At 44.2% G+C, this 12,270-nt stretch overlaps 1 protein-coding gene across 1 annotated transcript in view; it reads right to left on the bottom strand.

The window, feature by feature from the left end:
* Positions 1–1,731, bottom strand: part of LOC130291024 (5'-nucleotidase domain-containing protein 2-like) — a 55,538-nt gene extending 53,807 nt beyond the window's left edge. The window contains exon 1 of the mRNA XM_056539351.1: positions 1,427–1,731. Coding sequence (XP_056395326.1) covers positions 1,427–1,703 — 277 coding nt within the window. The 5' untranslated portion in view covers positions 1,704–1,731. The remainder of the gene's footprint in view (positions 1–1,426) is intronic.
* Positions 1,732–12,270: the final 10,539 nt, after the last annotated feature.

Raw genomic sequence — 12,270 nt, 5'->3', positions numbered from 1 at the left:
TACTTGAGTCCCGATTATAGTCCACATAGGACTGTTCTCCGCTCGAACACAGATGTAAACTTTTTCCTTAAAAGGGGTACTCCGGTGAAATATTTATTTATTTATTTTTTTTAAATCAACCTGAGCCAGAAAGTTACAGATTTGTAAATTACTTCTATTATGAAAAAAAAAATCATAATCCTTCCAGCACTTTTTAGCAGCTGTATGCTACAGAGGAAATTCTTATCGTTTTGAATTTCTTTTTTGTCTTGTCCACAGTGCTCTCTGCTGACACCTGATGCCCCTATCAGGAACTGTCCAGAGCAGGAGAAAATCCTCACAGCAAACCTCTCCTGCTCTGGACAGTTCCTGACACGGACAGAGGTGTCAGCAGAGAGCACTGTGGACAAGACAAGAAAAGAAATTCAAAAAGAAAATAATTTCTTCTGCAGCATACAGCTGCTAAAAAGTATTGGAAGGATAAAGATTTTTTAATAGAAGTAATTTACAAATCTGTAACTTTCTGGCACCAGTTCATTTAAAAAAATAAAAAAAGTTTTCCACCGGAGTACCCCTTTAAAGAGATCTCACTCCAATCTCAACATACAACTGTTACAAGGCTACAAGTCCCAGCATGCCCTGACGACCACAGGGTGTCCACCTGTTGCAAGACTACTATTCCCAGCATGCCATGGTGACAAGCAGGTGTCCAACTGTTGCCAGACTACAACTCCTAGCATGCCCAGATAACCACAGGGTGCCCAACTGTTGTTGCAAGACTACAACACCCAGCAGGTAGAGAAAGCAGACAGGCCTACCTGGGAGTTGTAGTTCGAATTGTAGCAGCCAGATGAGCATTTTCTAACTAGTGCACCTCCAGCTGTTGCAGAACTACAACTCCCAGCATGCCCGGACAGCCTTTGGCTGTCCGGGCATGCTGGGAGTTGTAGTTTTGCAACAGCTGGAGGCACACCGGATGGGAGACACTGAGCTAGAGAGCCACCATTGCAGCAGCCAGATCAGCGTTCTCCAACTAGTGCACCTCCAGCTGTTACAAAACTACAACTCCCAGCATGCCCGGACAGAGTTGTAGTTTTGCAACAGCTGGAGACACTCTGGTTGGGAAACCCTGAGCTAGAGAGCCACCATTGCTCTATTTAAAAGACAAGATGACCTCAATGATCAATTGTTAGAAAACCACAAGTCCCAGCATACCCTCACAACTGACCAGCAGTCTCCAGCTGTTGCACAACTACAACTCCCAGTATGCACTTCACTTTTATTCTCTCTCTATGGAAATGTTCCCGGTGCAAAAAAAAAAACATAATCTATAAACAAACAGTATAAAGTTGTGTCTGCAGCTCCGAAGTCATTGTGCAACTACAACTCCCAGCGTGCCCTGCAGAGGATGCTGGGAGTAGTTGTACCCCTTGCTATCAGTGCATACCTTGCACCAGCTTCTTCATCTCCCCGTACCGGGACCACAAGAAGGTTTTGTTGTCGATCTTGGGGGCGGTGGATGAGGAGGAGAACCGGCGGCCGCCGAGGGTAGGGGCATTGGGCTGCGCAGGGTTAGAGGTAGGGGGTGGGGAGGGCTGGACGGGCGGGACAGCGGAGGCTGCGGGAGCGGGGACCGGAGCTCCATCCCGGGCCGTGCTGCTGTACGAAGCCGAGACTACTCCCCGGGGGGAGCCGCGCAGAAGCCGGTGCATCACAGCCGCCATCTCCGAGCAGCTCCGGACACTGACACACGTTGCGCCAAACAACACGAGCAGCTACGGAAGCCACACCCCCTCCTCATCTACTATTGGCTACTGAGATTCCACTGGGGGCGGGATCTCATTCACGGTCCAATAGTAACTTAGGGATTTAGGAAGAGGCGTGGTTTTCCTAGCTTTGTTTTCTTCAACAGGCTGTAGCGGCCTCATAGACTTGACTACGTGTGGCTGCAGAGGTCTGTATGTGCAGCCCCCCCCCCCAATACCACCACAATGTAACAGTCCAGCACATACATCACTAGAGGGAATGTGGAAGGGTTCATTTATAGAGGGGGGAGGGGAATTTAAAGGGCAGTTCTGTGTAAAATTGATTATCAATACGTCATCTGTTGTGTTTTTTTAAGGCACAATTAGCTCTTCAGTAATGATAACTTTAAATATAAATAATTAATCAATGTGATTAACGTCTGTACAGTGCTGCAGAATATGTTGGTGCTATACAGATCCCCTATCCCAGTGTTTTCCAACCAGGGTGTCTCCAGCTGTTTCAAAACTACAACACCCAGCATGCCCAGACAGGCGTTGGGAAACACTGCTCTATCCGAATTAAAAATACCCCTTTAACCCCTTTTATTCTGTAGGTCCATACGATTACAATACAACTTTATTTTACTAAAAAGTTATAACTTTTTTTTTTTTTTTTTTTTTTATATATATATGCTTCAAATTGTCCTATTCTGACCCCCTATAATTCTTTTATTTTTCCATTTACGGAGATATGTGGGGGCTCGTTTTTTGCCCCACGATCCGTTGTTTTTATAGGTGCCATGTTTGTTTTGATGGGACTTATTTATCGGATTTTATAAAATAAATAAAAATACGCAATTCTGGAATTTGGTGTATTTTGACGTTTACTCCATTGACCGTGCCGTTTCATTAACTTTATATTTTTATAGTTCTGACATTTCTGCACGCAGCGACGCCTCGTATGTTTATTTTTATTTACATTATTTTATTTGAAAAATAGGTAAAATGGGGCTGATTTAAACTGTCATTAGGGGAGGGGCTTATTCACATTTACTACCATTTAATTTTACATTTTATTCACTATTTTTAGTCGCCATAGGAGATTATTGCATGGAATGTTTCGATTCTATACACTGAACAATGTTCTGCCATAGCATAGCATTGATCAGTGTTATTGATGCTTTGCTTGGAGCATGGATCTGATGGTACAGGGGGAGGAAGGGCCCCTACGGCTGTCATGCAAGCTGATCGAAACCGTGGAGGTCCCGATCAGCTTCCCTACAACTGCATTTTGCTTCTTATAGATGCCACTATCAATTGCGGCATCTAAGGCTGGGTTCACACTGTGGCATTTCTGGGTAAGAATTTCTGCCGGAAATTGAGTCGACGGCACTAGGACCACGTGGACTGCATTGCCGCCCCCATAGACTGCAATGCATTTCTGGGTGGATCTTTTAGGAGATCAGCTCAGAAATGCATTGCCATCTATGGGGACGGCAATGTAGTCCGCATGGTCCTAGTGCCGCCGGCTCGATCTCCGGCAAAAATTCTGCCCAGAAATTCCACAGTGTGAACCTAGCCTAAAGGGTAAATGCCAGACAACAGCTTGATCGGTGATGTCCGCATAAGGTGTAAATTGGGACAACACTATACAATTAAAATGTTCTGGAAAACCCATAAATGTCATGTTTCTACTTGAAATGAAAACTGACAACCCGTATAACATTTACACACACATATAATACTGCCCTACATAGTTACATATAGTTACATAGTTTATATGGTTGAAAAAAAGACAAAAGTCCATTAAAGGAGAACTGTGGCGTACATTTTTTAAGTCCCCTGTGCCTGGGCCCCGCCTTCTCCTTGCTGCCCGGGCTCCTTACATGACAGTGCGCTCAGCCTATCACTGGCCGAGGTGGGACATCGCTGCGGCTGTCGATACGCTGCCTGTACTGTTACGTTCCGAGCCTAAGAAGCCAGCAGCAACAGGAACGGGATGCAGATATCTCCGCAACGGGGGAACGTAGGAAGGTGAGTTAAAGTTTGTTTTTTATGTTTTTGCAGCCCGGGCAAAGGGGGACTTAAAGGGGTACTCCGCCCCTAGACATCTTATCCCCTATCCAAAGGATAGGGGATAAGATGTCAGATCGCGGGGGTCCCACTGCTGGGGACCCCCGGGATCTCAGCTACAGCACCCACCTGTACGGCTTCCGGCAACGCTGGAGGCTTCGGATCCCAACCACAATGGCGGAAGAGTGTGATGTCACAACTCGGCCCCGTGTGACATCACGCCCCGCCCCCTCAATGCAAGTCTATGGGAGGTCCGTCACGCCCCCTCCCATAGACTTGCATTGAGGGGGTAGGACGTCACACGGGGCGGAGTCGTGACATCACGCTCTTCCGCCATTGTGGTCGGGATCTGAAGCCTCCAGCGTTGCCGGAAGCCGTACAGGTGAGTGCTGCAGCCGAGATCCTGGGGGTCCCCAGCAGCGGGACTCCCGCGATCTGACATCTTATCCCCTATCCTTTGGATAGGGGGTAAAATGTCTAGGGGCGGAGTACCCCTTTAAATATTTATGCCACAGTTCTCCTTTAAGTTCAACCTAGAACCCTACTATCTTGATCCAGAAGAAGGTAAAAACCCCATGAGGCTGGTGCCAATTTCCCCATGACAGATGGAAAATTCCTTCCCGACTCCAATATGGCATCAGAACAAATCCCTAAATCAACATTCTATCCCCATAAATCTAGTATCCATAACCTGTAATGTTATATTTTTCCAGAAAACATCCAGCCCCCCCCATTAAACTTGTTTATTGAGTCAGACATCACAACATCATGTGGATAGAGTTCCATAGTCTCACTGCTCTTACAGTAAAGAATCTCTGTGATGATGGTGAAACCTTCTTTCCTCTAGACCAGTGGTCTTCAACCTGCGGACCTCCAGATGTTGCAAAACTACAACTTCCAGCATGCCCGGACAGCCGTTGGCTGTCCGGGCATGCTGGGAGTTGTAGTTTTGCAACATCTGGAGGTCCGCAGGTTGAAGACCTCTGCTCTAGACGTAGAGGATGCCCCCTTGTCATGGTTACCGGCCTAGGTATAAAAAGATCACTATGGGGGAGATTAATCAAAACCCGTGTAGAGGAAGAGTGGTGCAGTTGCCCATAGCAACCAATCAGATCGCTTCTTTCATTTTTCACAGGTCTCTTTAAAATGAAAGAAGCAATCTGATTGGTTGCTATGGGCAACTGCACCACTCTTCCTCTACACAGGATTTGATAAATCTTCCCGTATATGTCCATTCATATATTTGTACATTATGATCAGATCGCCCCCTAAGACGTCTTCTCTCTAAACTAAATAACCATTAGTGATAACCTGTCTTGGTCCTGTAATCCTCACAGACCTTAAATTATCTTAGTCGCCCCCCTCTGCACCCTCTCCAGTTTGGCCATGTCCCTCCTATGTACAGGTGCCCAGAATGGGACACAATACATCATATGTGGTCTGACTAAAGATTTATACAGAGGCAAAACTATGTCCCTGTCCCGAGCCTCTCTTGATACATCCCATGACTTTGTTGCCTTGGCAGCAGCTGCCTGGTACTGATCGCTAAAGTAGAACTTTCTGTCCACCAGTACCCCCAAATCCTATTCGGTAGAAGTTTTACCTAATGTATTAGGGTACGTTCAGACGAGCGGATTTACAGCGTATTTTACACTGCGGATCCGCTGCTGAAGGACCTCTGTGTGCTGCCTTTACATGTGCCTGCTTGGAGAGGCAATACGCCGCTACGTGCAGACACACTGAAGCGATGTGCTAGTCGCCGCACATGTGCGTTGTACTGGCACACATCTCGGCCACTCCCCCTGCTCCCTGAGCTAGGCCGAGAGCTGCCGCAATGTGTGTGAGTATACTGCGCATGCGCGCGGTGACTTGCACATCGCAGTGTGCCTGTTTGTAGCGGCATATTGATGCTCCGAGCAGGCACATGTAAAGGCAGCATACAGAGGTCCTTCAGCGGATCTGCAGCCAAATACGCGCGGAAAATTCACTCGTCTGAATGTACCCTTATTATTTAGCACATAATTGTACATGTTGCTTTTACAGCCCAAGTGCATCACCTTACATTTATCCACATAAGGCTGGGTTCACACCACGTTTTTTCAATTACGGTTACCGTATACAAGTTTCCACTTAAAAACGTATGGCAAAAACTGTATACAACCGTATGACTCCAAATATGTTTTTTCCCCCGTATACGGTTCCAAAAAGTATGTACGGTTCTATCCGTTTGCATCCGTTTTTGCCAACGGTTTTGCTATTTTGTTGGAATTAGTTTTCAAGCAATTTAATAAAGTTACTATTGTTCTATTGAAATTCCTTCTGCGCGTGTGTCAACTCCAAAAACAGATTAGAAAAACCGTGTGCAACCGTATTCTGAAATTCTGTGTACGGTTCTCATAGATAACAATGTTAAAAGAACCGCATACGGTCCGCATACCGTTTTCCAACCGGAGGCAAAAACGTGGTCCATAGCGTTTTTGCCTACGGTTGAAAAATCGGCAAAACCGTATCCGAGGCAAAAGGGATGCAACCGTACACAACATTTAGAATACGGTTTACAATGTATTCTCTATGGATACGGTTTCGGATACGGTCTTATTAGTTTTTTTGCGGAAAACCTTATACGGTTACCGTATTTGAAAATCGTAGTGTGAACCCAGCCTTGTAGAGGTACTCCGACCCTAGACATCTTATCCCTTATCCAAAGGACCCCTGCGGTCTCTCCTGCAGCACCTCCTGTCACCTGGTGTACGGACGAGCTTCGCTCTGTGCTTGATGACTGGCGATGCAGGGGCCAGAGAAACGTGATGTCCCGCCCCCTTAATGCAAGTCTATGGGAGGGGGCGTGGCGGCCATCATGTGCCAGTCACTATATTATTAGCACCATACAGTGAACACCTGTCATTTCAGGTAACTCCTCAGGATAAGCTACCATGTATGGTGAACTAAAAAGGAGCAGCATTATTTTTGACCATTATATAACTTTTAGCATTTTTCACCAGTTTTCCTCTCTGTAGGCTTCATCTCTAAGCCAGTGGATGAAGCCTGACCTCTGAAATGTTCTCCTTGCTGCTGCTGCTTCTTAGGGTGTGTGTGTGTGGAGACATAGGAGAGCAGGGTATGGGAGACATCATAAAGCAGTGTTTCCCAACCAGGGTGCCTCCAGCTGTGGCAAAACTACAACTTACAGCAGCAGTCTTCAAACTGTGGCCCTCCAGATGTTGCAAAACTACAACTCCCAGCATGCCCGGACAGCCAACGGCTGTCCGGGCATGCTGGGAATTGTAGTTTTGTAACATCTGGAGGGCCACAGTTTGAAGACCAATGACTTACAGCATGCCAGGATAGCCGGATATGTTGCAAGTCATAGATTTGCAACAGCCAGAAGCTCCTTGGTTGGAAACACTGCCTTAGGGTTTCTGGGCATGATGTGAGTTGTAGTTTTGCAACAGCTGGAGGTACCCTGGTTGGGAAACACTGGTTTACAATGATGACCAGGTCAGTGTGGGTGCGTCCACAGTGTGATTGACAGCTCTGATACTAGATTTACCTGCTTGTTGAATTCTGTTTTGCATCGAATTCTGTTTTTTTTTTTTTACATGCTTTTGTTTTGCTAATTAAATTATTTTTTTTTTTCTTCTCGTCCTCCAGGGTAACTTGTTTGACTTCCTTTGACTGACAGGCTGGCGACTCTCCATGGTGTTTTATTTGGGTGACCACCTGTACAGTGACCTGATAGTAAATGGGGGATCTTCCTAAAGAACTAGTCCTCCTGTTAGTGTAACTTTCTTTTTTGGGATAATAATAATGTCATCCATGCTGCTGCTGCTGCTTTTTAGGGTGCGGATGGAGACATAGTAGAGCAGGGTATGAGAAACATTATAGAGCAGTGTTTTCCAATCAGTGTGCCTCCAGCTGTGGCAAAACTTCAACTCCCAGCATGCCCGGCCATGTTAGAGTAACTTTCTTTTTTGGGATGATAATAATAATGTCGTCCATGCTGCTGCTTCTGTGTGTGCGTGTGTGCGTGTGCGCGTGTGTGTGTGGAGACATAGGAGAGCAGGGTATAGGAGACATCATAAAGCAGTGTTTCCCAACCAGGGTGCCTCCAGCTGTGGCAAAACTACAACTTACAGCATGCCAGGATAGCCGGATATGTTGGAAGTCATAGATTTGAAACAGCCAGAGGCTCCTTGGTTGGAAACACTGCCTTGGGGTATCTGGGCATGATGTGAGTTGTAGTTTTGCAACAGCTGGAGGTACCCTGGTTGGGAAACACTGGTTTACAATGATGACCAGGTCAGTGTGGGTGCGTCCGCAGTGTGATTGACAGCTCTGATACTAGATTTACCTGCTTGTTGAATTCTGTTTTGCATCGAATTCTGTTTTTTTTTTTTTTACATGCTTTTGTTTTGCTAATTTAATCTTTTTTTTCTTCTCGTCCTCCAGGGTAACTTGTTTGACTTCCTTTGACTGACAGGCTGGCGACTCTCCCTGGTGTTTTATTTGGGTGACCACCTGTACAGTGACTTGGTAGTAAATGGGGGATCTTCCTAAAGTCCTCCTGTTAGTCTAACTTTCTTTTTTGGGATAATAATGTCATCCATGCTGCTGCTTTTTAGGGTGCAGATGGAGACATAGGAGAGCAGGGTATGAAAGACATTATAGAGCAGTGTTTCCCAATCAGTGGACTCCAGCAGTGGCAAAACTACAACTCCCAGCATACCTGGACATGTTAGTGTAACTTTCTTTTTTCGGATGATAATAATAATGTCATCCATGCTGCTGCTTTTTAGTGTGCGGATGGAGACATAGGAGAACAGGGTATGAAAAACAATACAGAGCAGTGTTTCCCAATGAGTGTGCCTCCAGCAGTGGCAAAACTAAACTCCCAGCATGCCCGGACATGTTAGTGTAACTTTCTTTTTTGGGATAATAATAATGTCGTCCATGCTGCTGCTGCTGCTTTTTAGGGTGTGGATGGAGACATAGGAGAGCAGGGTATGAGAGACATTATAGAGCAGTGTTTCCCAATCAGTGTCCCAATCAGTGTGCCAATCAGTGTGCCTCCAGCCTTCGGCTGTCCGGGCATGCTGGGAGTTGCAGTTTTGCCACAGCTGGAGGCACACTGGTTGGGAAACACCGTTGTAAGGACTGACCAAAGTGATTCACTTGTTTGTGTCAATTATGGGTTTATTGAATTATTGTCTTGCAGGCGTCCCCTCTGGTCATGGTGACTGACTTCTGTCATACTGATCTCACCTTTGTGGTTCAGTCAGACTGTACACAACATGAGCAGGATCTGCGCTAAGCAGCAGCGACAGAAAACATTTTTTTCACTCAAATTTTTTATTGGAATTCCTTGAGTCACACAATGAAAGAATTACATGGCTTGCAACGTGAAAAATATACTTAAAAGGAGTACTCCTGCAAAAAACTTTTTTTTTTTTTTTTAAATCAACTGGTGCCAGAAAGTTAAACAGATTTGTAAATTACTTCTATTAATACAATCTTAATCCTTCCAGTACTAATTAGCTGCTGAATACTACAGAGGAAATTCTTTTCTTTTTGGAGCACAGTGCTTTCTGCTGACATCATGACCACATTGCTCTCTGCTGACATCTCTGTCCATTTTACGAACTGTCCAGAGCAGCATATGTTTGCTATGGGGATTTTCTCCTACTCTGGACAGTTCTTAAAATGGACAGAGATGTCAGCAGAGAGCACTGTGCTCATGATGTCAGCAGAGAGCTCAGTGTGCCAAAAAGAAAACCATTTCCTCTGTAGTGTCCAGCAGCTAATAAGTACTGGAAGGATTAAGATTTTTTTTAATAGAAATAATTTACAAATACCCCTTTAAAACACCAAATAAAAAAACTACCTATACTATACTAATACACTAATATCTATGGGGAGATGTATCATTGTGTGTTATGGCTACACACATTTTTAAAACACACTTACCAGGCTCAAGTTCTGTGTACGTGCCTCTGATTTTGTCGAAAGTCGTACGCGGTGTGATAAATTTGGCGCACGTTCACACGTGTAGGATTTTTGCTCCTGTGAAGCATGTTTCCTAAGTGAAAAGATTGTTGGTATTGGTTGGAGTCCTCTGCGACAACATTTGTGACATTAGGAGAAAAGGTCACACCTGAAAAATTCATAAGCAAGGTCAAAGGGCAAAATCGTTTAGGTTTGCCAAAAAAAATAAAAATAATCGCTTCAGGACATAATGTCTCACAAAAAAGGCACAAACCTATTGATGCACCAAATGTGTGCCTTTTTTGTACGTACCAAAAGAAGTGTACAATGCTTCTTCTATTTCCCCCCCATGTTTAGAAAAAAAAAAAAGCCATAAAAAGTGCATCATGGAGGAAAAAAAGGAGAGAGCTTTTTTTTCATGGCATTTTTTTACAGGCCAAAAAAAAGCCAAATAAAATGTACCATATCTGGTTGTGACAAGGGGTCAAAATTTATTTAGGGGTCTGAAGTTATTTAGGGGTCTGATATGGGATCTTATTTTATTTATGGGTCTGATCAGTGATCTGACCTGGGGTCTGAATTTATTTGGGGTCTGACCTGGGGTCTGCATTTATTTATGAGTCTGGTGTGGGGCCTGTATTAATTTAGGGGTCAGGTCTGGGATCTAAATTTATTTAGGGGTCTGATATTTATTTAGGGGTCTGAATTTATTTACAGGGTCTGATCAGGGGTCTAAATTTATTTAGGGGTCTGGTGTCTAAATTTTTAATTTGTGTGATCTGGGGTCTAAATTTAGTTAGGAGTCGGGTCTTAGATCTGAATGTATTTAGGGGTCTGATATTTTTTTTATTCGTGTGATCATGGTCTGAATTAATTTAGGAATCTGTTATGGGGTCTGAATTTATTGAGGCGTGTAATTTGGGGTCTGACTTTATGTAGGGGTGTAATTTGGGGTTTAAATTTATTTAGGGATGTAATTTACGGTCTGAATCTACTTAGGGGTTTAATTTAGGGTCTGAATTTATATAGGGGTTTAATTTAGGGTCTGAATTTATATAGGGGTGTAACTTGGGGCCTGGATTTATTTAGGGGTGTAATTTGGGGTCTGAATTTATTTAGGGGTGTAACTTTGGGCCTGGATTTATTTAGGGTGGTGATTTGGGGCCTAAATTTATTTAGGGGTGTCATTTGAAGTCTGAATTTATTTAGGGATGTCATTTGGGGTCTGAATTTATTTAGGGGTGTCATTTGGGGTCTGAATTTATTTAGGGGTGTCATTTGGGGTCTGAATTTATTTAGGGGTGTCATTTGGGGTCTGAATTTATTTAGGGGTGTCATTTGGGGTCTGAATTTATTTAGGGGTGTCATTTTGGGTCTGAATTTATTTAGGGGTGTCATTTTGGGTCTGAATTTATTTAGGGGTGTCATTTGGGGTCTGAATTTATTTAGGGGTGTCATTTGGGGGTCTGAATTTATTCAGGGGTGAAATGTGGGGTCTGAATTTATTTAGGAGTGTCATTTGGGATCTGAATTCATTTAGAGCTGTAACTTGGGGTCTGAATTTAATTAGGGATGTGAGATGGGGTCTGAATTTATTTTCATGCTGCAGAAGTCTGGGGCTTAAGATGTCTCAGCAGGAAATGATGTAGTCGTGCAGATGAAGTTGTCACATCAGACATGAGTCTGAGGTAGATGATAAAGTAATAGAATGTCTACAATCCGATGTCATCTGTGAGTCACTTGTATAACTGCACTGTAATCACTTATATGGAATACAGAGTGTCTGGAGACCTGTTATCTACTACTATGTGTCTACAGTCAGAGACAAGATCACCTCTGAGTCAATGGATGTAGCTGCACTGTAATCACGTATATGAAAAGAAACCTTCAGCAGTGGGTGTTTATATTTTGCAAAAGCACAAGAGCCGCGGGTTCAGGAGCCACTAGAACCTAGAACCTTGTCACTACATCCTACATAAGAGTCATGTGACTATAGGGAAAGGGCAGATAACCATATGTTCTGAGTATAGGACCTCACAACCTGGAGATAAACACCAGGATCATGGTCATGTGACTATATGTGAAACCGGTTTTCAGGCAGAAACGTCCCCCGGGGATGGTGAGGATACAGATTTTACCATATGTAACGCATTGCAAAGGATTATATATAGTAAAATCTGATGATTGGCTCCCTTAAAAACCTATTGTAAACTTACCTCAGTAATATTATAAGCCACATTGGGGGGGGATTTATCAAAGTTGTCTATTTCCCGCATCAATATAGACCAAACTACAGAGCGTTAGGCCGGTCTATTGTGCGCCTAATTTATCAAAAGTCGCACGGCTCTTAATAAATTCGGCGCACAGACTTCAGGATCTACGGTTTAGACTGTATTTAAACCTGCTCCAGCATGGTCTGACATTTCAGCGTACTTTCGGCCAATGCGACTTTTTGCCGAAAAGTCGCTATTGATAAATTCAGCACCAAGGT

Source organism: Hyla sarda, chromosome 9 (genome assembly GCF_029499605.1).
Source record: "Hyla sarda isolate aHylSar1 chromosome 9, aHylSar1.hap1, whole genome shotgun sequence".
NCBI classification, from domain to species: Eukaryota; Metazoa; Chordata; class Amphibia; order Anura; family Hylidae; genus Hyla; species Hyla sarda.
This window is presented reverse-complemented; position numbering and strand designations above follow the sequence as displayed.